At 30.1% G+C, this 23467-nt stretch overlaps 4 protein-coding genes across 32 annotated transcripts in view; 1 reads left to right on the top strand and 3 right to left on the bottom strand.

The window, feature by feature from the left end:
* Nucleotides 1-3401, bottom strand: part of LOC127065664 (glutamate-gated chloride channel) — a 99941-nt gene extending 96540 nt beyond the window's left edge. For 16 of the 18 annotated variants that reach the window (XM_050998345.1, XM_050998346.1, XM_050998348.1 and 13 more), the window contains exon 1: nucleotides 2227-3401. The gene's annotated coding sequence lies outside the window, so the exon portion shown is untranslated. The remainder of the gene's footprint in view (nucleotides 1-2226) is intronic. The other 2 variants (XM_050998343.1, XM_050998344.1) reach the window with 2 other exon arrangements.
* Nucleotides 757-5602, top strand: LOC127065677 (trypsin 5G1-like). Its single transcript, XM_050998397.1, has 6 exons — nucleotides 757-824; nucleotides 4442-4513; nucleotides 4619-4707; nucleotides 4784-5036; nucleotides 5137-5289; nucleotides 5371-5602. Exons 2-6 carry the CDS (start codon nucleotides 4445-4447, stop codon nucleotides 5521-5523), a joined length of 717 nt encoding a protein of 238 aa, XP_050854354.1. The 5' UTR covers nucleotides 757-824; nucleotides 4442-4444; the 3' UTR covers nucleotides 5524-5602.
* LOC127065669 (uncharacterized) lies at nucleotides 5562-8641 on the bottom strand. Of its 3 annotated transcripts, none has more exons than XM_050998382.1 (7): nucleotides 7847-8637; nucleotides 7396-7604; nucleotides 7168-7309; nucleotides 6929-7065; nucleotides 6643-6846; nucleotides 6255-6540; nucleotides 5562-6108 (listed from the first exon to the last, which is right to left on the bottom strand). In XM_050998382.1, exons 2-7 carry the CDS (start codon nucleotides 7602-7604, stop codon nucleotides 5809-5811), a joined length of 1278 nt encoding a protein of 425 aa, XP_050854339.1. In that variant the 5' UTR covers nucleotides 7847-8637; the 3' UTR covers nucleotides 5562-5808. The 3 variants fall into 3 exon arrangements, with proteins under 3 accessions (XP_050854339.1, XP_050854338.1, XP_050854340.1); XM_050998381.1 differs by having other exon boundaries at nucleotides 8351-8636; XM_050998383.1 differs by having other exon boundaries at nucleotides 5856-6151; nucleotides 8351-8641.
* A 677-nt stretch (nucleotides 8642-9318) lies between these two features.
* Nucleotides 9319-23236, bottom strand: LOC127065654 (serine/threonine-protein kinase 10). 10 transcript variants are annotated; one of them, XM_050998298.1, is made up of 15 exons: nucleotides 22860-23236; nucleotides 21270-21530; nucleotides 20958-21161; nucleotides 20728-20892; nucleotides 20447-20645; nucleotides 20248-20378; nucleotides 19855-20178; nucleotides 19622-19664; nucleotides 19343-19401; nucleotides 19014-19098; nucleotides 18765-18925; nucleotides 18146-18675; nucleotides 17529-18067; nucleotides 15210-17443; nucleotides 14422-14758 (listed from the first exon to the last, which is right to left on the bottom strand). In XM_050998298.1, exons 3-15 carry the CDS (start codon nucleotides 21114-21116, stop codon nucleotides 14459-14461), a joined length of 4929 nt encoding a protein of 1642 aa, XP_050854255.1. In that variant the 5' UTR covers nucleotides 21117-21161; nucleotides 21270-21530; nucleotides 22860-23236; the 3' UTR covers nucleotides 14422-14458. The 10 variants fall into 10 exon arrangements, with proteins under 10 accessions (XP_050854260.1, XP_050854263.1, XP_050854255.1 ...); XM_050998303.1 differs by lacking the exon at nucleotides 14422-14758 and adding an exon at nucleotides 9319-13174 and having other exon boundaries at nucleotides 20958-21530; XM_050998296.1 differs by having other exon boundaries at nucleotides 20958-21530.
* Nucleotides 23237-23467: the final 231 nt, after the last annotated feature.

Genomic DNA, 23467 nt, shown 5'->3' with positions numbered 1-23467 from the left:
GATAAATAAGTTCAATTATGAAAGAAAATCGAATGAATGATCTAATAATAATAATAATAATAACAACAATAATACTAACAAAACAGCAACAATAATAATTATAATAATATTATAATCGTACATCAATGTGTAAACAGACATACATATATACACATTGCAAAGAACAGTAAACGCGTAGACGATCGGTACGATGGTAATACAAATATAGATAGATAGCGACATGAATATTTTATGCATTGAACGAAGGCCATACTATCGACCAAAGTGCAAATGAGTTTTGCACAACGTCGAAATAATTGAATAAACGAAGAATGGTGTCAAGCGAATATCTGTTCGAATACCTTACGTAGAGGAAAGTAGTAAATAAATCGCAGTAACTTTCATTATTTGGCTTGTTAGAATTGGAATGAAAATTTTGATAAAAACGTGGATAAAATAAACAGTAATAATAAATATGTAAGTAAATAAGTGAATGAATGAATGAATGAACAAACGAATGAATGAAATTCATACATTTTTACAGAGTAATAATGCTCGTGTTCTTCGTCCTTTGAAATTTTTATTTTGATACGAAGGTTTAAAAATGTAAATGTAAATGAAAATGAAAATGAAAAATAAAAAGAGAAGAAAGCAAAAAACAAAAGGAAAGGAAACAAAAATGAGAAATATAATAATAATTTCAACAACGACAAATTTGTTTCATTCGTACGCCTATGCTTTCGAGTTTACTGCCAAAACGTGGGAGAAATAAATAGAACGACCAGTACGCATGTTGGATCGAAGAGAAACGGAACGGTACAGAGAGGATTTTACGAAACGTAAATGTATGTATCTACACATATGGATGTACATTTGTGAATATGTGTATGTACGTGTTACCTTTTTCTCTTCCCCCTCTTTCTGTGTGTATGTGTATATGTATATATGTGTATGTGCGCACGCGTACGCACAAGAGAGAAAATAACATTAAATTCTAATTTCTAAAACGGGAAATAAGAAGATTAAGCTTGGACGATCTAACTAACCTAAGCTTTGCGTATACTTAAATAAAAAGCCAATCGTTTTTAACACGCTCTCAACAATTGTATGTACACGTTCGACTCGCTTCGCGACAATCGGATTACAGTCTCACATATACGCATGTACACACGCACGCAATATAGTATAACATTTACACGTACATATACTCTCTCAACAAATGCAAGGGATCGATTCTCGAATCGCGTGAGCTCGTTTATTCTCTTTCTATTTTATTATTATCATTATTATTATTTTTTTTTATTTATTATACTTTCCTCTCTTTCTATTCTTTTTATTTTCCTTTTCTTTTCAATCTCTCATAAATGCGGCGACAAAAAGTTCGTACTTTTAAGAGCGTTCTGTTGTCGCTTTGATAAACATAGCGAAGAACTTCGCGCGCACTAAAAGCCTAACCTCTTCTTCCTCTCTCTTTCTCTCTCTCTTTCTCTCTCCCTATATTTTGTCTTGGCATATATGCACAAAAATGTTCCATTAACAACGAGTTTATTCATTACGAAGATCGACGTATTCTATTGTAATACTTAAAACCATTTAAATGCATACTTCTCTATTTGAGATTTCTCTGTTTGAGATGTTTGATGTTTCGAAATAGTATGACGAAATTGTCTCGAATTAGAATGTTAAAATACTATTGTTATTTTGACAAGTTATATCTCGATAAGCTCAATGAAACGTTTGAGGAGAAAAAGAAAAAAAAACAAAAAAGATCGATATTTGCTAACGAAATTTCATTCACATGGTTATATATAATATATATATATATATATATATATATATATATATATATATAAGTATGGAAGTATGTATGTATGTATGTATGTATGTATGTATGTATGATGTATGTAGACACGTACAGCGTACGTCGTAATATTGAATCAAAGACAAAAGATTGAAATTTTACGCATTAGAATATAAAACGGTACAACATTTGGCGCTATTCTAAGAACTTCAAATTTCAACGATCTTGGCAAAGCGTAACCTCAAATTTACGTTGGCCGTAAACGACGAAGATTTCGAAGTAATTCTCGTTTACAAAATTTAGCTACGCATCAATGAAAAATGTATATAGAATATTTTTTACATTATAAATATAGAATATAAAGGATGCGAAACGTAAAATCGTATTGTCGAAAAGATAAAGAAAGTTAAAATGGCGAACCCTCTCTTGTAACTCATTGGACTTACCATTGTTCACGTCGTCGTCCGTTCGTCTTCGATTTTTCCAAGTCCATCCGTTCGGTAGAGAAAGACTGTCGATCTTCTTGATTTCCACAAAATTGATCGTTTCGATAGGAAAAACCGACGAGGAAATTCTCTTTTTTTTCTTCTTCTCGTACTGCGTACTACATACGATCCCGTCAAAAGTGATTAATACTTAGTCGGAAGAGAAAACGCACCAATGACAATGACGACGATTAACGAATAACCAATCATCACGCTCGATTCAATCGCGCGAATTTAGTAGCCAATTCCACGCGGTTACGCGATCGCGTGTGACGTTTGATCCTGGTAATGATAGTTGTTCATTGGACAACAGAGAGTAGAAGAGAGACAGATGTAGATCAACTAAAAATTTTTAAGGAAAAAAAGAAAAATGACGACGGGTGAGATGAGAATCTTACCGATATAATTTATCCTTTTTTTCTTCACCGTTCATTCTTTGTATTATTTTATCTATTTCTATTTATCTCTATCTCTTTCTCTTTCTCTCTCTCTCTCTCTCTCTCTCTCTCTCTCTCTCTTTCTCTCTCTCTCTCTCTCTCTCTCGTTTACAAAGAGATTACCGAAGAAGGTTCGAGTACGAACGTGTGATTCCTTTGCTATGCTCGCGCGTTATGTCACTCGGAAGAGTTCCTGGCAAACGATCAAAAGAGATCGCTGACTCTGACCCTCTTTTTGCCCTCTCCCTCTCTCTCTCTCTCTCTCTCTCTCCCTCCTTTGCTATTTCTTTCTGTCTCGACCTAGAGGCCACGATAAACGTCGTATCTCTTTGTTCTCCTTTCTAATCCCCAAATATTGTTTTCTTTAGCAATTTAGAACCTCTCCTTTCCATCTCTCTCACACGTAAAAGATTTTCTAACACGAAGATAAAAATTTGTCTCGTACGTTTTTTCACGCGAATGAAAATACACGCGTTATTTGCGCATTACGTCAAATGTCTTATTCTCTATGACAATCCTATCTCTCTTCTTTCATTTCCCCTTCTTCTTTTCTTTTTCTTCCCTTGTAGCCTGTTTCGCACGCACACACGTACGTACGCATGCACGCACGCACGCGCGCGCACACAGCACACACACACACACGAGAAGGGGGCGCGCGCGCGTCCGCGAAGCTCCGCGGTGTCTTTCAGACTGAGGGTAGTTTCGTCGACGGTGGTTCAACTACATCACCGCCACCCTTCGACCAAAACTTATACTAAAATGTCGTCACTCGACCAACCGTCGTCCTTTCTTCTTCTTCTTCTTCTTCTTCTTCTTCTTCTTCTTCTTCTTCTTCTTCTTCTTCTTCTTCTTCTTCTTCTTAAACGTTAGACGATCCTTCCTATATTCCTATTTAAATATTTTTTAATAAATATCACGTAAAATGTGATCTAAATAATATATACTTTCAAATAATTTATCTTATATTTTTTTTTCTTTTCTTTTCTTTGTTCTTTTTTTGTTAGCAAATAAGTATACCCTATCTTTTTGAAATATTTCACCTTTACGTTGGAAATTTTTGATTATTTTATCGTAATATTTATTGCTTCTAATACATAATCGTGTTATTCGTTCAATAATATCTATTTATTTTTATTTATTTACGACATTAAAAAATTGTATTTTAACTTTTCGATTTGATCGTAACGTAACCTAAACCGACATCTTTAGGACAAATCTGAAAACGGTAGGATTTATTATAATCATAATAATTAATTTTCTCTTTAAATTAATAAAAAAAGTGCATTTATATGTTTGTAGATTATAAAAACGATTATATAGATATATATGAAAACAATAATTACAATGATAAATAAGTTTCGATAATACGTTACTACAGTTTTATCGAATTCAAATCAATTACTTGTAAAAAAGATCGAAATTATACATATTATTGTTATCAAACTTAAGAATTGCTAAAGGTCACATTTTGAGGAAAAAAAGCAACGTCAGGGTTATTGTCGTCAAAATATTGTAATTTTATCACTAAAATTGTTTACTGAAAGTATATAACTATCAAGAAAAAGATAATTTTTTTGTATAAATTTGCTTATGCTTTAAAACAATATTAAAATCCATCGGAACTTCTTTAAGAAAATATCATTTAAACGCTTCGAGTCTTTCTTTCTCTTTTGTAATAATAACAGCAATAAATCGTAAAACATACTTTTGTATATATTACAATTTTATATTACTAATAGAAAATGAATCTTCGATCAGCGAATAGAATTGTTGGAGGTGCATTTATAAATATTACGTCAATTCCATTCATGGTAAGATATCATAAACTTAATAAAAGTATTATAAACAAACATTAAAATATATAAACAAAAACATTGTTGATTTGATTGATTCATTAATCGAATAATTTCATTTAGATCTCGATCATGCTGAAAGGACAACACATGTGTGGTGGTGGTATTCTCGACGAATTTTCGGTTGTAACAGCGGGACATTGTGCCCAAGAGTAAGTTTGAATAATGACATAAATAAATAAATAAATAAATAAAAGAAAACATATTAAAATAAATATTCACTCGTAGAGTCGTCGGACGTATACACGATGTCCAAGTTCGTAGCGGATCTTCTTACGAAGACGAAGGTGGTATCATTCATAATGTGACGAAAATAACTGTACATGAAAATTATAATCCTGATACAAACGATTACGATATCGCGGTATTAAAAGTGAATCCACCTTTCAAGTATGATGATAGTACACAGTCATTAACAATAGCGAAGAATGAATCGACTGACAGTGATTTTGGCTTGATAGCTGGTTGGGGATATTTCCTGGTAAGAAAACAGTAACAATAAAAATTTCGTTCGATACATCCAATTATATATATATTAATGAATATTCCTAATAATTTTCAATATGATTTATAATTACAAGGATTTTGATCCGGTTCTCTCGAGACAATTACAATTTGTTTTATTACCAAAAGTACAGAGAGACGAATGTGAAAAAGATTATGCAAATGAACAAAAAATAGTTCAGACTCAAGTATGTTATGGATTTCGTAATGGAGGAAAGGATGCTTGTAAAGTAAGAATAATAATATAATAATTTTAGTTAAGTAGGAGTATTCGAACGATAATTATAATGTGTTATATTGTTTACACTTAGGGTGATTCAGGTGGACCAATAGTCAACATGGATCATGTTTTAATCGGTGTAACATCATGGGGTGATGGATGTGCAGAAGCAGGTAAGCCAGGTGTTTATACTGATGCTATTCTACTTCGTGATTGGATAAAGAAACAAATTGAAAAGGATTAATACGAAATTTGATGAAAGTGAAATAAAATACTATTATCTATGTCGATGATCTCAAAGAATATATTTATTGATACACATATTTACCAAAGTTATTGGTGCTTTATGAATATATATATGTATTATAAATTATATACGTATATATATATATGTATTATATTATATATATTTATATATTTATATATATTATATTATATATATATTTATATATATATTATATTATATTATATTATATATATTCATACATATATATACACATACGCATAATTTTACGATTCTTTAATATTGTCAATTAGATAAAGCGAGTTCCACATTTTTCCCATCCTCGGATATAACAAACTTAGCGTATTTATAACGCAAAAGATTAGCCTTTCTCTGTGAATGCCATGCAACATAACCAGCTTTATAAAATTGTGGAAGTCGATCAAATCCGCCTGCGTCTGCCAACGAATCGTTATATTCCCATTGCTCGGTCATCATCTTATGTGCGTGTCTTTTCTTCGAGGCTTTCAATTTCGAATCTTCGAGCATTTGAGATTTCGAAGGTAAAACAAGACGATTTTTTAAAAGACTCAAGAAATATTGTATCTATAGAAAAAATTCTTTTTTCTTTTATACGTTCTTCTTTCGACTGATTGCAAATGTTGAATTAAAAGATAACAACATTATTATTAAAATAAAACAAAAGAGAAAGAAAATATGAAAAATATCTTTAGAGAAATAGATATTTATACCTGCATATGAAACATAGGAAAAGGTACAATTTGAGAAGGTATACCAATAATAGCCATTGTTTGATGTTCTATATTAATAAGATGCTTATACAACGGCGTTACGTAATTATCATCGACTCTGACGTCACAACTTTCGTCTAAGAAAGGAAAACTGTATTGGTATCCAGTACAATAAAGAAATACGTCAATGTTAACAGAAGTTCCATCTTTCAGGAAACATTTCGTTCCTTCCAATCTGTCAACTCCAACGACTTGTATCATGTTAGGTGGAAATACGCTCGTGAATCTATACGTGCAAATAAAAGAAAAAAAAATATACATATACATATATATATATATATATATATATATGTATATACAAAAAAAATAAAATTAATAATTTTAATACCTTTCTTGATTATGACTCAGATAAACGGTAGAGGAATGATCAGTTAAATCAATTCCAATATCGACACCAGAAGATGCAGCACCCAAAATTAATACAATTTTATCTTTAAATTCTTCTGGTTTTCTGTATGAATGACTATGCGTCACTATACCTGGAAAAGTGTCCATACCTTTTATAGCAGGCATATATGGTTCGAAATAATGTCTGGAAAAATAGAAGACAAAACAAACGATTAAGTGCTTCTATAAAAAGTTCCTATAAAAATGATATAGAAAATAAAATGTACCCATTACAAATCATAACTGCGTCGAATCGATGTTCCTCCGTACGTTGAGTACTTAAATCTTTAACACGTACCAACCATTTCTCCTCGTTGCTATTATCCAATTTAATTGGACGTATATTTTCAACTTTTACGTAAAACTACAGTAATTATATATATATGTGTATATAACAATATTCAACGTTTCGAGTTTTTGAAAAATTTTATATACGTTAAAAAGAAAATAATATATGATCGATCACCTGTATGTATCTACGTAGTTGAAAGTATTCTGTGTAATTATGTAAATAAGATAAAATCTCATTGTGAGATATACAACATGGTTCTTCTGCATTCATTCTTATATAATCAGGAAAATTCATGATTTTTGCAGGTAAATTTGTTCTAAAAAAATTACTTTGTATATATCGTTAATAATAATAATAATAATAATGATAATAATAATAAAACGAGATATATTATTTGACAACCTTAAATTCTGATACATGCTCGAATGAATTGGTAAACCATTTTCGTTTAAACCAATTCGATCATTATATACCCAAGTACCACCAATGTCACCAGTTTGTTCGAATACCGTCGTTTCGATATTTGTATCTCCCGCCAAATGTCTGGCCGCACATAAGCCAGCTGCGCCTGCGCCAACTATGCATACTTTTTTGTTAACACTCTGCGCCATCTATACATTCGTAATAAAAATATACGTGAATGTGATCTATCGTGAGAACAGTCGGTAAAAAATAAAAAAGAAAATTTTTAACAATATATTTCTATTCTATCATTAACAAATATCATGTACCGATATATTCTTGCCTATAGTAGATATTAATATAATTATAAACGAAATGTTTGAAACAAATATTCTTTTTGAAGGTTATAAAACTATATACAATAATTATATTTAAAACGTTTTCTACTTACTGTTTTCTTACTAAACTATTAGATAAGAACTTAGAGATGGTCGATGTTTTTTTATTTCTAGTCAATTGTTAAAAATAAAGAAATAGAAAATTTAAATTATTCTTTTATAACAATGTTATAATTGTAATATATTTTCTTTCTTATTTCAACGAAATGAAATACTTGTTTGATGATGAATTTTCAAAACTTTTAAATAACCATTGATTTTAACTTGTCTCTACTATACGATACAATACGCCAACTATTTTTCATAGATACTGAGGTCAATTTATGTGCCATCCTCTTTTTATATGTTTTAGAATTTATTGACAACGGAAAAAACAATACTAACGATAAGTTAAGGTAAACCGCAAATCAAGTTTGAATATATCCACGTATCAACATAACTCAAAAACCTAAATATCTTTGCTAAATGATAAGATACATATTCTGATAAGGATGTGAAAATGGTGATTTTTCTTATGTCCTAATTTATGATTGTAATAACAAAGCAAATTATCTCACGTTTTAAGATTGTTCATCAACTTTCGCTCGAAGCATGTGATCAGCGACAAGTATGGACAAAATATGAATTAAAACTACCTCTGCCATGTGTCTATCGTATCAGTGAATAACTTGTGTATATATAGCTTTCTACACGTATATAATAATAGTGTGAATGAAGTATGTAGCGTTAATAGGTGTGAACTCACACCTTTCAGTCTCTCATGTTCATTGATTTCTTTTGATGAATACGTGCTAGGAAAATCGCATTTATTTTTACGATATAAATGCATAAAGAATAATAAATATAATTGATATATACATGACATAAAATATAAATTTGCGACCAAAAATACGATTTTGACAAATATTTTGTGAAAAATAATAATTAGAGAATACTTATATATTAAATATTATTTCATATAAATATATATATATATTTCTTTTTCTACTTCTTCTTCTTATCATTAATCTTATTATTATATTATATAATATTATTATAATAATAACAATATCAAATGAACCATTCCTATAAGGAAAACCACAAAAAATACTGTTGGAAGTTCTACCTCATAGATAGTGTGGAAATGAATTTATATTTTTATCATTATAAAAATAATATATAAGTATATATACTGGAAAAGAAATACCGTTTTTAACACGATTTCTTTCAAAGAAGATAAAGCTTTTTAACAAATTTTTGCTTGAATCTTTATCTTTAAAATAAAATCTTTTTCATCAAAATTGATCAAGAATTATACCTAAATTCATTCTTGATATAAACCATTATAAAACCAGGGATGATGAACAACCTTAACCATATTTTATGTGTTCCATATGAAATAGAAGATTATTAATATTAATATTTGTTTATCAATGATAAAATGTAATAAGTATGAGATATCTCAGACCTTCAAAATGACTTGTTTTTTTTCTTTCTGTATAACAAGGAATTTATATTCTCAATGGAAAGCTAAAAAAAACTAGCATTAAAATATTTATTATTATTATTTATTATTTATTATTATTATTATTATTATTATTATTATTATTATTATTATTATTATTATTATCATGCTATGTCTTAATAACGCATTATTACCATGAAAGTAAATGATATCATTACAATATAAGTATTAATAATTATATCAAACTTAATTACGCCTTGATCGTGAGCAATCAATAAACAATAAGAGTCTATGTTACAACGGATTACATTTGTTACTTCGACCCTAAAGTTATTATAAAATAAGAAATATAATACATAAGCAAACGATCTAATTCTAATTACAGCTTTTTTCTTCCTTGACATAATATATAAGTCTAATCACTTTTGCAAAACAATTATTTCTATTTATCATTTTTTCTTGTTTTACTTTTTTGTTCAAATATCTTATCATACGTTGCATAATACGTACATAAAGAGTATACATTATTAGAAATTATGTACAATTATCAACGACAACGGTCGTATTTATTTTTTATACTTGATCGTACTTATAGATTTGGTTATCATTGAAGGAAGCACTAGTAAAATTGAAGGTACACGTCAAATTTATCGAATTAGACAAATATCCTGATGAAATAAAAAAATATGATATATCTGTTTTAACATAAACATTAAATTTGTTATAATAAACATTAAAAAAAAAACGTGTACTTTCAATGTCAAAATACTATTCCTCTTTATTTATTTTTAATAATTTAATTGATAGAATTGAGTGAAAAATATACATTAAACGACGATGTTCATACATCACTATCAACTATATCTGTTTATAATTTTTTTGTTAAAAGAAATGCATAAACATGATTGAAATTACATCATCCAATAGTCACTGCAACTATTCATAACATTTTAATTCTCTAACTTAACAGTCACTTATCACATATCATTTTTACATTTATAATACCGAAATCATATTTTTAATACCATATGCAATAATTCACCTTTTGAACTGATTTCAAGATTTATGATTTCGAAAAGTTCCTTGTTAAAGAAGTACTCTTAAAAAGGGATACCAAAAGATATTTGCATTTATTTAATTTTTCTTTTCTTTAGAAATGCAAATTCCACGGATGATATTAAATATTATTGTTATGAAAGAAAATCCATTCTAATCGTGTGGCAAATCTCGTAGAATAATGCAGTAACAAATAACAAAGTATTCAGCATTTTCTATGATTGTAAGAATCCGTACGAATGCACGTACGTTTAAACAAATATCTTGTTTTTTAACTGCATTATATATATGTATGTATGTATGTATGTATGTATGTATGTATGTATGTATGTATGTATGTATGTATGTATGTATGTATGTATGTATGTATGTATGTATGTATGTATGTATGTATGTATGTATGTATGTATGTATGTATGTATGTATGTATGTATGTATGTATGTATGTATGTATGTATGTATGTATGTATGTATGTATGTATGTATGTATGTATGTATGTATGTATGTATGTATGTATGTATGTATGTATGTATGTATGTATGTATGTATGTATGTATGTATGTATGTATGTATGTAGGTACGTACGTACGTATGTATGTATGTATGTGTATAATGAGAATAATATTTGTTTTCCGTTATAAGAAAAAGAAGAAATAATAAAATGATTGTATTCAATGAAAAGTTACATTGAACAAAACCACAAATGATTTACTTTTAAAATTTAACACATTTAAATGTTAGAGTTTAAACAATTTTAAATTCATATATACAAAGATGCTTAAGTCGATAATAGAAAACATAGAATTGCTGAATTGAAAGATTATTGAAGAGTAGAAAAATTAATTTACAATAAAGAATTTTGTACAAATATTTGTTTATAATTACGACTTGCATTAGCCACACATGCTCGTTTTTAATGTGCATTAAAGAAATTCTCTAAAAAAGATCTTCCAAAGTCTTATAGCCATATAACAAGTAATTATACATTGTATATTTGGTGTTATACTTTGATTTCTAGTGCATTATTTTATTTATTTAAATATATATATACATACATATATATATATATATATATATATATATATATATATATATATATATTTCTTCGTGAAGTACTTGCGCTGAATTTTTTATTTGCAAGCAATTTAACTCCTTTAGTCGAACATGGTGACTACAGACTTTGCATTAAACCTCAGACTCTCATAACATAGAAACATTCCAAGGACCCGAATTTAATACCCTTAAAATATGAAGTACAATGTGTGATTAATATTTATTATTTTATTATTAATATTATATTAATATTAATATTATTATTATTATTATTTGTTATTATAGCAAATATAGAAAAATGAATGCCTAATAGCATTCCCATGAGTAAGTTAATACAAAATTATACAATATAAGTTTTCAAAAAAAATGTAAATGTGATAATGTCTTTATAACAAGCTGTATATATATATAAAATCACAAGCTGTAATGTGATCATAGAAAATATACATTGTTCAATATTTAGTTGATTCCTCTCAAATTGACAGTTAATTATTTGATACCAGTATTAAGTTGCATTTATATAATGCATTTAGGCTTTTGAAATGAATTTCTTGGACTCATTTGGAACAGTAATTGGGCGGATTAAGTAGATCATATCAATATGAACTTCAGTATGCAATTAAAACTTTCATGATACTTCTTTATGCAAAAAGTTGCAACATTTTACAAGGCCTTTCATACAATAAATTTTAATGCAGTTTTCCCAAGAAAAAAATATATATATATACACACACACACAAGGTACAGCACTTAATGGAAACATTTAAATATCTTCACCACTCATGAATGTATAAAAAAAAAAGAACTCTGAAAAAAGTTATAATGTTTGAAGAAAAAGAATATTCTTCGAAATCTTTATTTTTGTTTTGTTTTGTTTTGTTTTTAGAGATATATCAAGATCGTCGATATTTCATTTATTTCTTTTTTTTCTTTTTCTGTTTTTTTCTTTTTTTGTCTTTTTTTTTAAGCGAAAACGCATTATTTTTCTATATCTTTATAGAGAATAAAAAACAAATTCAACGACCTATAAAAATTTATCTCATGATTCAATGGTTCTTATATACATATATAATATATATATCGAATAAGTTACCTAATTTGATAATCTCGAATTACTCAAAAATTGTTTAATTTTTGATTGTAACAAATTCAAGAAACATTGAATAAATCTTTGTTTAAGAATTCATTTATGCATCAAACAATTCATTAATAATTCAAAATAATCAAATTATGTGACTCATCCAATATATACATATATAAAAATCATGTTTAATCTACATTATGAAAATTTGTAAATTTCTCAATGGAAAGTCCCTTCTTGCAAAGGTTAAAAGTTTTTCCAAACTCTTATGGAAATCAGCTTATTCGATTACTTTGATTAACATTATTTATTGTTGATAGCAGTCTTTACTCAACAATAATTATTAATATTCTGATATATAATTCAAATACTGCATTTGCAATCTGCTATTACTTGAATAACAATGATGCGTCCATAGAAATATTTTCACTTTCATTCCTCATTACAAAATAGAATGCTGGTGAAAAATAAAACTTGTTCTTATTAAATCACTCTCTTGGACTCGATTACAAAAAATAGTAATCATAATCATTATTTCTCAGTAACATTAGCAAACACTGAGTCTATTGGATAACTGTATGCTTTTAGCATCAACCTTCGCTTACAGAAGATAATGAACTGCGTGTAGAACCAGCAGTATGATGCGTAAGATCAGGAAGGTCTGCTGGTAAGCATAATGGAATCGCGCTAGGTCCATAAATTGCTTCCTGCTCTTCTAATTGAAGAGCAAATTGTTCTTCTAGTCTCTGTAATATGAAATAAAAGAGACTAATTATCTGTTAGCTTGAAAAAATTTATATTAAAAAAAAAAAAAAAAATACTTGTTACAGTTTTTAACCTTAGAAAAATGGGAATTGTATGGCACAAGGTAACTTTCAAAATTTTCTGTAACAAAGTGAACAAAAATAGTAGCATACAACACATTTAACTAACCTTTCAATATTTTCTATAATACTGCTTTTGAAATCCGACTGTGGCATCTCTTTATATTTTTCTTTTACAAAGGTTCTTGTGGGAATATTTATGCGCAAGGACTACAATTACAAATTAGCATGTTTGCTATTAGATACCCACATAAGAACCCTTTAAAAAAAAAAGCATTTATCACATAGTTCTACTACTTGACAAAACATAGCATGAAACCAATAGTAACCACATTTGCCCATATTATTTTCTTCACATATATATTTAAGCTTTGGAATATAAAATTAATTGAACTCTTTATATGTAATTTTCATATGACAAAGGACAATAATAATAATAATAATAATAATACAGCTGTAATGGAAAATACAACTACGAAGCTATGATACAAGGCACATTTTCAATGATAATAATTAATCAAATGAAATTGTAAATCACATACCAATATTGGTACTTGAATATACTTGAATATTTTTTTTTATTTTTTGCAATAAATATTCCTAAATATTGCACTGATTTATCCATAATTCATATTAGATCATACTTAAGTACCTGTGTCATTTTAATATGTAAAGTTTTTCTCTTTTCTTTTACTTACTCTTTCAAGATTTTAACATATTATGTAAGCCTGGCCACAGTTATATTAACGTATTCTATCACAATTTATATGATAAGCTAGCAGCAAAATATAAATATATAATTATTTAATGCATATATATGTATATATATATAATATTTATATATATAAACAATGTCTATTTCATAAGTTAAAGTATACTCATTAGTACCAACTCCATATAAAGTGTATAGTATGAAGAAAACAGCAATAAAGGAAGCACATGGAATGTTATATTGTTGAAAACAGAAATAAGATTAATTTGGAAATATAAATATCTTTGTTTTGTTCTATATTGTTTATTTATATTATGAATTAATTATATTGTCTTATATTGTATTATAATATATATTGTGCATTTATTTATGTAATTGGATGATATTATAGAACATACTAAGAATTCTAATTTAATAAAATAAAATTATACTCTTTATATTTATATTTCCAAATTTATCAAAAAAATGTATGAGATATATGATGTTGGCAAGTACTATCTACGGGACAGACAAGATGGCATTAAATCTGGTTTAGAACGACTTCGGACAAGCGTGCCATTTGTGGAAGTAGTATCTGAACCAGTGAGTCTAAGAGAGACTCTAGGTATAGTAAACGGAGATGGAGAATTTGGAGTAGATCGAGGTAAGCGAGAAGATTTTTGCAAGGTGTTAGGAAGTGATATATCAGAATAATCAAAGGAAGGTAAAGAGAAACCACTAAGACCAGAGGGCAAATAATCTCGGTAACGAGCTTCCAATGCCTCCATTTCAGCCGCCAGCACAGCTTCTATCTTCTACAACAAGTAGATTAAAATTTAATTCAATAATTTACTTTACTTTTTTTTATGGCTCATTGAAGATCATAGTAACAAGGAGGAATTACTGTAATTATTACAAAGTATCAAGAATTCTTATTATAGGTTCAATTCAATTATATACCACTACATACATCATATATATATATATAATCTACATCTTGTCATTTTTTATTTTACATTTATAAGTCGACCAAATGAATTTTATTTTAAATTCGGAAATCGTATTTAGGAGTCAAATTTGATAAAAGCAGAAATAATAAAAGGAAAAAATAGTCTTTAGGAATCATACAGTAAATAAGCAAATAGTTTGAAAATTAATAGTAGAAGCAAAGAAGAATGACCAGAATTGAACAACTTACATTATTGATATAAGATTACACTCACTTATTCATGTAACATTAACAAAATAATACTATTTAATGATTACCTGTTTTCTTGGTTTCAATTGTGCCTTCCACTCCCGAAGCTCTTTGCCATACGCTTCTTCTTGTTCTTTTAACTTCAATGTCTCATGCTCCATCAGCATTTTTCTCTTTTCATTTTGTAGTTGCTCCAATTCCTTAATGGTAGCATCACTCTGAGCTCTAACTTCTTCAAGTTGCCGCGAATGCTTCAACTCAAATCGTTGTTGTTCAGCTCTATACCTCTTTTTCTCATTCTCTTGAAACTTCTTCAATTTTTCTCTTTCAGCTTCAGGATCCGACGCAATCGCGGAAGACATTGAAATTCTCATGGACTCCCTAAACATCATCTCACGCGCTTTCATTTCGTTTCGAATCCTTTTAGGCAAGTTTCTACGCTCTACCGTTTGACGTTTTATCAATTCATCTTCCTTTCTCTGATTCATTCTTTTCATTTGTTCTAATTCCTTTTCATGTCTAATCAGCATCTGATGTCGCTGCAAGAAGAAAATATCCTTGAGTTGTCTCTTCAACAATTGTTGTCTTTCGTGTATCTGTCGTTCTTCTAGTTCCCAAATAGCTGCTTCTCGAGCTCTCATCAATTGCTGCTTCTGTTGTAGAAATTGTCTCTCCATTAAAGCAATTTTTTCACGATGACTATCCGATAATCTTCGTAATGACATTTCATGACTTTCATTAAGTTTTTCCAAGAAAAGCTTTTCTCTTTCCTCGTGTTCAGCCTCAAGCTTTTCCTTCCTTACCTTAAAAGCTCCCTTTCTTTTTTCTTTAGGCATTAAATCAACCTCCTGTTTGAGTAATCGCAATTCCTGTTTCAAACCTTCACGGAATTGTTTCAATTCCCTCTCTTGTTCGCTACGAATCTTTTTCGATGCCAATCTAAGATCGGCTTCTTGTTGAGCTTCTGCACGTTCAATTTGTTGTCTTTGTTGTCTAGCAAGCGTTTCTAAATCTCCTTCAGCACCACGTTCCAACAATTGTCTTTCCTGTTCAAATCGTTTCTCTTGTTGATCTTTGTTAAATTGCGATTTTTGTGATAGATCTTGAAACTGTTTTTGTTCCATCTTTTGTAACATCTTTAATTCACGTAATTCTTGTTTCCGGAATATTTGATCGTCATAGACCTTACCATTTTCATCATCACCATATATAACCTTCGATGTTGTTGTTGTAACAACAACACCATCGATTTCGAATTTCCTAGTACGTTTCCTCGTTTTCTTCTTCAAATTCATCATTTGTATGTCTTCCTTCGTTCTAGGTGTTCGCGATACATCCCGATTATAATCAGATTTTCGACGTAGGACAACTTCCTCCTCACCTTCTGTAGACTGAACGTGAGATAAATGATTTTCTTTATTCGAACCTCGACTATCTTGACTTATCGTCGTAGAAATCGATTCGGCGTCGGAACGATCAATACTCTTACTAGGTGTATGCGATCTGGTTGATCCTGAATCACTCTGTGACCTTGACCCTTCAAAACTATCCGGTGAGACACGTTTCTCTTTCGAACTTTTTACATAATCATCTTTTTGTTTCGTCGATGTTACGACTCTGTCTTCAATACGATGACCAATGGACCTTTCACTTTTGATTAAACCATTCATCTTCTTTGAATTTCTTTCAACGTCATTGAGATCCATAATTTCGGTAGTAGCTCCTGCAACTGCCATTGACGTCTTGCTAATTTCATCGCCACTATCGCTCTTCGAACTTATCTGTTCGATCGAACTTAAATTGCTGTGCGAAGAACCAGTTCTAACGACGTTATGTTTATTACTTATCGATGAATCTTTTACTCGTTCTCCATCGTCGCCAACGGTAACAACAGAGACATGACTAGTATCTTGTAATTCGTCAACAATAGGACTGACGATAATAACTTCAGACTCGTCTAACTTTTTACCAACACGTTTGGAAGTATCCATAAGAATAATAGGTTGTTCCTGTGGAGTATATTCCAAACTATCCAGACTAGGGAAACCGTCCTCGTCGGTCGAATTTTCGTTAACTTGAGTTTTATTTGTTTCGTTTGCAACGATAACTACCTCCGAGGTAGGAGAAGAACGTCGTAGTAAAGGAGTTGTAGCTGTTGCGTCTACTAACACTGGAGGATGTGTAGTGACAACGGTAACTTGACTCACGTTACTTGCAAGACTGTTAGATGGATCTGGAGAATCAGCTGTAATGCGAACGGTTGATCTATTGGAACGTACCTCTTGTTCGTTTTGAGATTTACCTGATATAACAAAACAAACAAACAAAAATATGTTTTGGAATGACTCACAATTAAAGATTAAAAATGTATTTAAATAACACTTTACCAGTAATAACAACTATGTTATCTGCACTACTCCTTCGAGATGTACTTCTGCTTCTGATGGGTGTCGAAGTTATTACAGATACATTAACGGCAGAACTTTGACGTTCATAATTTTTATCCTCTTTATTATCTCCTTTTAATCTGTGTTCCTTATTTAACCATTTGCTTCTCTGATGTTTACCTTCAAAATCGTCAGAAAAGTTTTCTAAAGAATCATTTCTAGAAGAACCTTCGCTATGACTGGTCAAAATATTTTCGACTTTATTCAGACCATAATCTGTCTTAATATTCTCCGTAGAGCTTGCTTTCATACTATTTTTTTCTGACAACGTAACGCTCGTTATATCAGACGCATGCTTTAATGTTTCAATGGACGTAGTACTTATCCTTTTTTGCGTATCCATAGAAATACGTTTTTCTAAGACCGCATTCAATTTATCTTCTACAGACTTTCGTTTTTGTTCCAAATTTTTCAGATTATCTTCAATTAAATATTTTTCATGTTTGCGTTGTTCCTCCATCGAAGCTTCTGATTGGAACCTGCAATGAAAATAAAATTAGTTGGATCACCCATAAACTTTAACGTTATATTGCTTCATTCAAAATAATTATAAATACCTATTCTTCTCTTCGAGTGAAGATTGTTTGTTATACATTGGCTTTACCCATTCATCCGACGAACTTGGCTTGATAGGAGCTGACTTTCGGTTTTCATCCAAACTTGATTTTTTGGTTAATATATTTACATTATCCGTTAATTTTTGTTTTCCTTCGATACTTTTAGATTTACTCAAGGCAAATAGCGCTTTATCAACAGTTTCTGTTATATTAGTTTTATCTACGTTGTCTAACTCATCGTTCTTATTTGAGGGTCCTATCTTTATCTGATCTTTAGTATTTGGTTTTTGCTGTTCCATGTCTACTCCTACCGATTGCGATGATAATAAATTACGATCTTGTTGTTTATCATCCTTAACTTTATTTTGACCTAACGATTCCATGGCACTAGATTTGTTTGCCAGATCGGCACAATTCTCTTTTTCATCATTTTTGTTGTCTTGGCGAACCGACGGAGGTGGAGGCGCAGGACCTTTATCTCTAGATATCCTACGCTCGTTATTTTCAGCTGTAGCTGGAGGTTTTGGTGCCTAAAGATAAATTGAAAATGATAAAATACTTTCTTTTCTTTTTTTTTGTTTTTCTTAATAAAATCGCATATATCTAATAATTTTCTTACCTGCTTTTTCTCGTTTAATGCGTGCATATTTTCTTTAGATTCAGTTTTACGCAATTTCTTATTTCTATCTTCTTTCTCGCCATCTCTATTCATCTCCCGTTTATGACTATCCTCTTTTTTCGTGGATACAGGTAACGGAGTAAGATTTTCTTTCTCAGCAACTGCATGAGATGATATATGTATGTATATTGACATATGTAAATTTTATATAAATATTATTTCTTATAATATAAATAAATAATATGTTACCTTTAACATCACCATCACTGCGCATAGATGCAGAGTCATCTCCGAGTTGTTCCAATTCCAAAGGAAGCTGAGATGTACGCTGCTCCTATAAAAAAATTCATACATATATATTTTCTTACAGTATTAAATATATCTTTTAACAAATGTTTCGTAAATATAAATAACGAGATGTCATTTTCTACGTACCAAAACTACACGAAAGTCAACATAGTATAAACAATTGTGATATTTACAATTTTTCATATTCAATGAATTCACTATAATGCATAAAATCATGTGGGGAATAATGGAGAAATTAATATAGAGACTCTATTATTGAAACTACTAACCTGACAAGTACAGGGATGATGGGGCTGGCGAGGCCCAGGAGAGCCGCATGCACAGCCAAATATTTTAAATTAAACCAGCACATTTATCAAAATGTAAATATATGAAATGTATAAATACGTAAAAATGTCAAAAAAATATAAGTATATTTTTGTGTAAAACTAATAAATTCTACAATATCATTTGCTATCCAAATTATTTAAAAATATTGTCAAAAAATAAATATTAGCAAAAAGTTGTATGTATACACATATATTTATCACTTAAAAGCAGCTTACCAATACGCTGATACTGTTCTCTGTGTTTTTTTGCTTTTTTGGTCTTCTAATATAATGTAAGCATGTAAAAATATAGTTTTATTATGCTTGTCCAGAAAAAAATTTTTTTACTTTGTTATAAAATTTTTTGGGTCCATAAAAGATATTTAATAGTATAGAATAATTACATAAATACGTAAATTTAAGTATATCTTATCAAGTAGTGATAATCCTTTACACATTAAAACATATCTTACCTCAGCTTCTTCGTCAACAAGTTCCTCTTCAACAACATCAGCTTTATATTCAAGCAATAAGTCCCTTATTGGTTTAGAATCTAAATTTCGATTTATAAATGGATGTCTTAACAATTCGTCGGCTGTAGGTCGTGATGTTGGATCCTTTATAAGCGCTTTTGCAATAAAATCATTAAACTCCTTGCTCCATTTGCCAGGTTGATCAAGCTTTGGTGGATCACTTTTTTGTATCTTAAGTAACACACGCATTGGAGACATTTCATGATTTGGTGGCTCCATTTGCGCAAACTCTATAAGAGTTATGCCAAGGGACCAAATGTCCACCTAAAGTAAATGCAAAATTTCATTGAGTTATATGAAATAATAGTAAAAGTATCAATTTATGTTACTTACTTTGAAATCATAAGGATTATCTCTAAATGTTTCGCATAATACAACTTCTGGTGCCATCCAGTAAGGTGTACCAATGAATGTATCATGTTTCTGTAATGTATGCTTATTTTTTGCAGATACCCCAAAATCGGCTATAAAATAAATGCATTGTATTCTTCATTATAGTTGTACTTCAGATTCAAAACAATTATATTATTACCAAGTTTGACACCTCCCGCCATTGTTAACAAAACATTCCCTGCTTTTAAATCCCTATGAATAACTTTGGATTTGTGTAAGAATGCCAGACCCTTTACCATATGTTGACACACATATGATATTTGAGGTTCTGTCAGTGCTTTCTCCAACTCTACCATAATAGAATCTACAGCACCACCATCACAGTATTCAATCAACATCTGTGGAAATTATGTTATTATTAAAATAAAATAATACTTCCTTTATATATTAATTAGAGATGTTAAATACAAATATACTTACCCATAATTTGCCTTCTATAAAGTATGCTTCATGTAATTCAACAACATTTGGATGTTTACATTCAGATAAAATATCAATTTCAATCATGAAATCGCTAAGATCATCTTCTCCTTCTAATGCACACATCTTTGCAGCAGCCAATTGATGAGTTTGTTTATGTTGTGCCTACAAATAATTATAAAATTAAAAAAATAATATATAAAATAAATAACCTCTATGCTATAGTTTACCTTGTAAACTTTTCCAAATGCCCCATCTCCTAGCTCACCAACCATTTCCCAGAATTCTTCTGGATCACAATCCATTTTAATATTATTATATAACTTTTTCTTTTTTGCATCATTGCCACCGAAGTGGAATGCTTTCTTTAAATTCGATAAAAACGACATAGTGACTTTCTTTATCAACACACTTGTATATAAACTTAACTCGCACTGTAATTACATTATGTCTATACACAGTTCAAATACTTGGTACATAAATTATGTATATTATGATCACAAAAGTTTAATACAAATATCGCATGAAAGTATAATTCTCACTCAGTACATAAAGATTTCATTTCTTTGAAGACTGAACATTATGATTTTACTTCCATTTTCATCTTGATTTATATAGCAATCAATTTATTCTTTTGCTATATTGTTTAATTTAGATCCCCACTGGATACCAGGGGATCATAACAGACCTCTCCCGCATCTTGATAAACTATAATTTCGCTCATTTATTAATGAGTACCTTGATATAAACTAATATAAATATCCATATTGAAAATGCAACCCATTATTAAAATGTAGCAGTTTCTGAAACACAAATGAAAACAGAATATATTATTTCTAATACATTCAATTATAATATCATTTTTTTTTTTCATATATTCTTAAAACAACGATCTGTGATAACGTAACATCTTACTACAATCCTATATAAAATACTTCCACATAAAAATGCAGATAAGAAAGCAAGTTTCTCTCCTTCTCTCTCCTTTATTACACTAGATAAATATTATACTGATAAATGGTATCAGAACGATATTAATCGTTGAATGCAAGGCTTATTAAGGTCAAAGAAAATCTTAGAACGATGTTTTCCTTTTCAAATACAAATAGCAGATTCTTCTATTATTATTAAATAAAGCACAAGCTAGTAAATGAACACACGTATTATTACATATGGCAATACATATTCATACAGAAACACAGTTTCTCTAGAATTATCTCAACGTGTTTTTAATAAAATAATAATTACACTCAAAAGGCATTTAAACGTGTATAAAGTAAGAATGAATGTTTGCTTGGAAAGGGAAAAGAAAAAAAAAAAAGAGAGAAAAGAGAATCACGTCAAAATTCTTCCTCGTTAACGATCGAAAATCGTGTTAGATATTACGGAAATGTAAAAAAAAAAGTTTTATCACCGAACACAGTGTACTTCCGTAAAGATCCCGTGGTTTTACTCATCTCTGTTCGCACTAATTATCGCGTTAAGAAAGAGAAGGAGGGAAGGGACCAAAGAGAAGAAAAAAGAGAAAAAGAGAGAGAGAGAGAGAGGGAGAGAGATACAGACAGAAAGAAAGAGAAAAAGAGAGAAACAGTTACCGCACATTCGATCATCGTTGGTATATAAATATATACACGATCGAGATGACACGTACGATATGACGGAAGAGAAGAAACATACGTATCGTTCACTTTCAAACGCTCTATTAATCAAAAACAATTGGGCAGGTGCTATCGTTCGGCGGTCACGCGGTTGACACAATTTTGACAAGCAGGATTCGGTCATGCCTGGCCGCCATCGTACAGTGAATGCACTTTCTCCACCATCCTCGATACTCGAATCTCATTTCACAGAATGATTTAGATCGCAGAAAAATGATATTATTAAACGAGTATGATTAAAATACATTCGAGTAGAAACTAGACATTCCTTTGGTTGGAAACACCTACGACGTATTTCATCGGATTCTATGAAAATAAGGAACGTAAACCGTTCGTGTTCGTAAAATCCAAAGGAAATTCCAATCTCGATCTATCGTACACATTTTTGCCGATCGTTCGGCCGAAACGAGAGGGAAAGAATTCTAAGAAAATAATTTCGTTTTTCTTATAGAGTCGACAAATTCTCTAACTCACGGTATGGTTGACCATCGAAGTTAACAGAAGGAGAACACGTTCGTGGGATGAAAATATGCAGTACGTCCTCCGTCTCTCACCTTCCTTCTTTCACGACTCGAAGATCCAAGGAAACAAGTTCCATGTACACGAATGATATCTCTCTTTGTAAACGCGCAAATATTTGTTAAACCTTAACGTAAAAAACCACGACAATCATTCCTTCGAATTTGACATGTATCAACAGGTCTTGTTAGAGATTACACTAACGTGTAATAGATAAAGTAAAGCGTGCAAAGCTATCGGCCGTGGATCAGTAAACTCAGAAGACCTCGATATACGCGGCCATTTTCAGCACACGCACATCACACACGACACTCCATCATGCCTGGAAGTGACGTAACCAATCGGCAAGGGCGGCACCGTTCCACGCGCTCCCCCCACCAATCCCTTCTTCGTGTCTTTCTTATATTCGCAATGCGACAAATCTTTTCATCCCCCCGGTATAATCGTTACCAAATAAACCTAGAAAAACTATATATATATATATATATATATATATATATATATATATATATATATATATATGACGTCTTTTTTATCTTTAAATCTGACGTTAGCGTCTCATA

Source organism: Vespula vulgaris, chromosome 8, assembly GCF_905475345.1.
Source record: "Vespula vulgaris chromosome 8, iyVesVulg1.1, whole genome shotgun sequence".
NCBI lineage: Eukaryota > Metazoa > Arthropoda > Insecta > Hymenoptera > Vespidae > Vespula > Vespula vulgaris.
This window is presented reverse-complemented; position numbering and strand designations above follow the sequence as displayed.

Bases quoted from the DNA above. Each gene is read 5' to 3' on its own strand.
- LOC127065654 (XM_050998296.1), bottom strand. From the start codon at position 21,116: ATGTCGTTTTTATCGAATTTAAAGAAAGCATTCCACTTCGGTGGCAAT. The intron at 20,646-20,727 runs GTAAGTATATTT...TAATTTCCACAG, and splicing joins TTATAGAAGGCAAATTATGG to ATGTTGATTGAATACTGTGA. The intron at 18,068-18,145 runs GTATTTATAATT...TTTTCATTGCAG, and splicing joins TCACTCGAAGAGAAGAATAG to GTTCCAATCAGAAGCTTCGA.
- LOC127065677 (XM_050998397.1), top strand. From the start codon at position 4,445: ATGAATCTTCGATCAGCGAATAGAATTGTTGGAGGTGCATTTATAAAT. The intron at 4,514-4,618 runs GTAAGATATCAT...AATTTCATTTAG, and splicing joins TTACGTCAATTCCATTCATG to ATCTCGATCATGCTGAAAGG. The intron at 5,037-5,136 runs GTAAGAAAACAG...TATAATTACAAG, and splicing joins CTGGTTGGGGATATTTCCTG to GATTTTGATCCGGTTCTCTC.
- LOC127065669 (XM_050998382.1), bottom strand. From the start codon at position 7,604: ATGGCGCAGAGTGTTAACAAAAAAGTATGCATAGTTGGCGCAGGCGCA. The intron at 7,310-7,395 runs GTTGTCAAATAA...TAATTTTTTTAG, and splicing joins AGCATGTATCAGAATTTAAG to AACAAATTTACCTGCAAAAA. The intron at 6,109-6,254 runs GTATAAATATCT...TTTTTTCTATAG, and splicing joins TTCCTATGTTTCATATGCAG to ATACAATATTTCTTGAGTCT.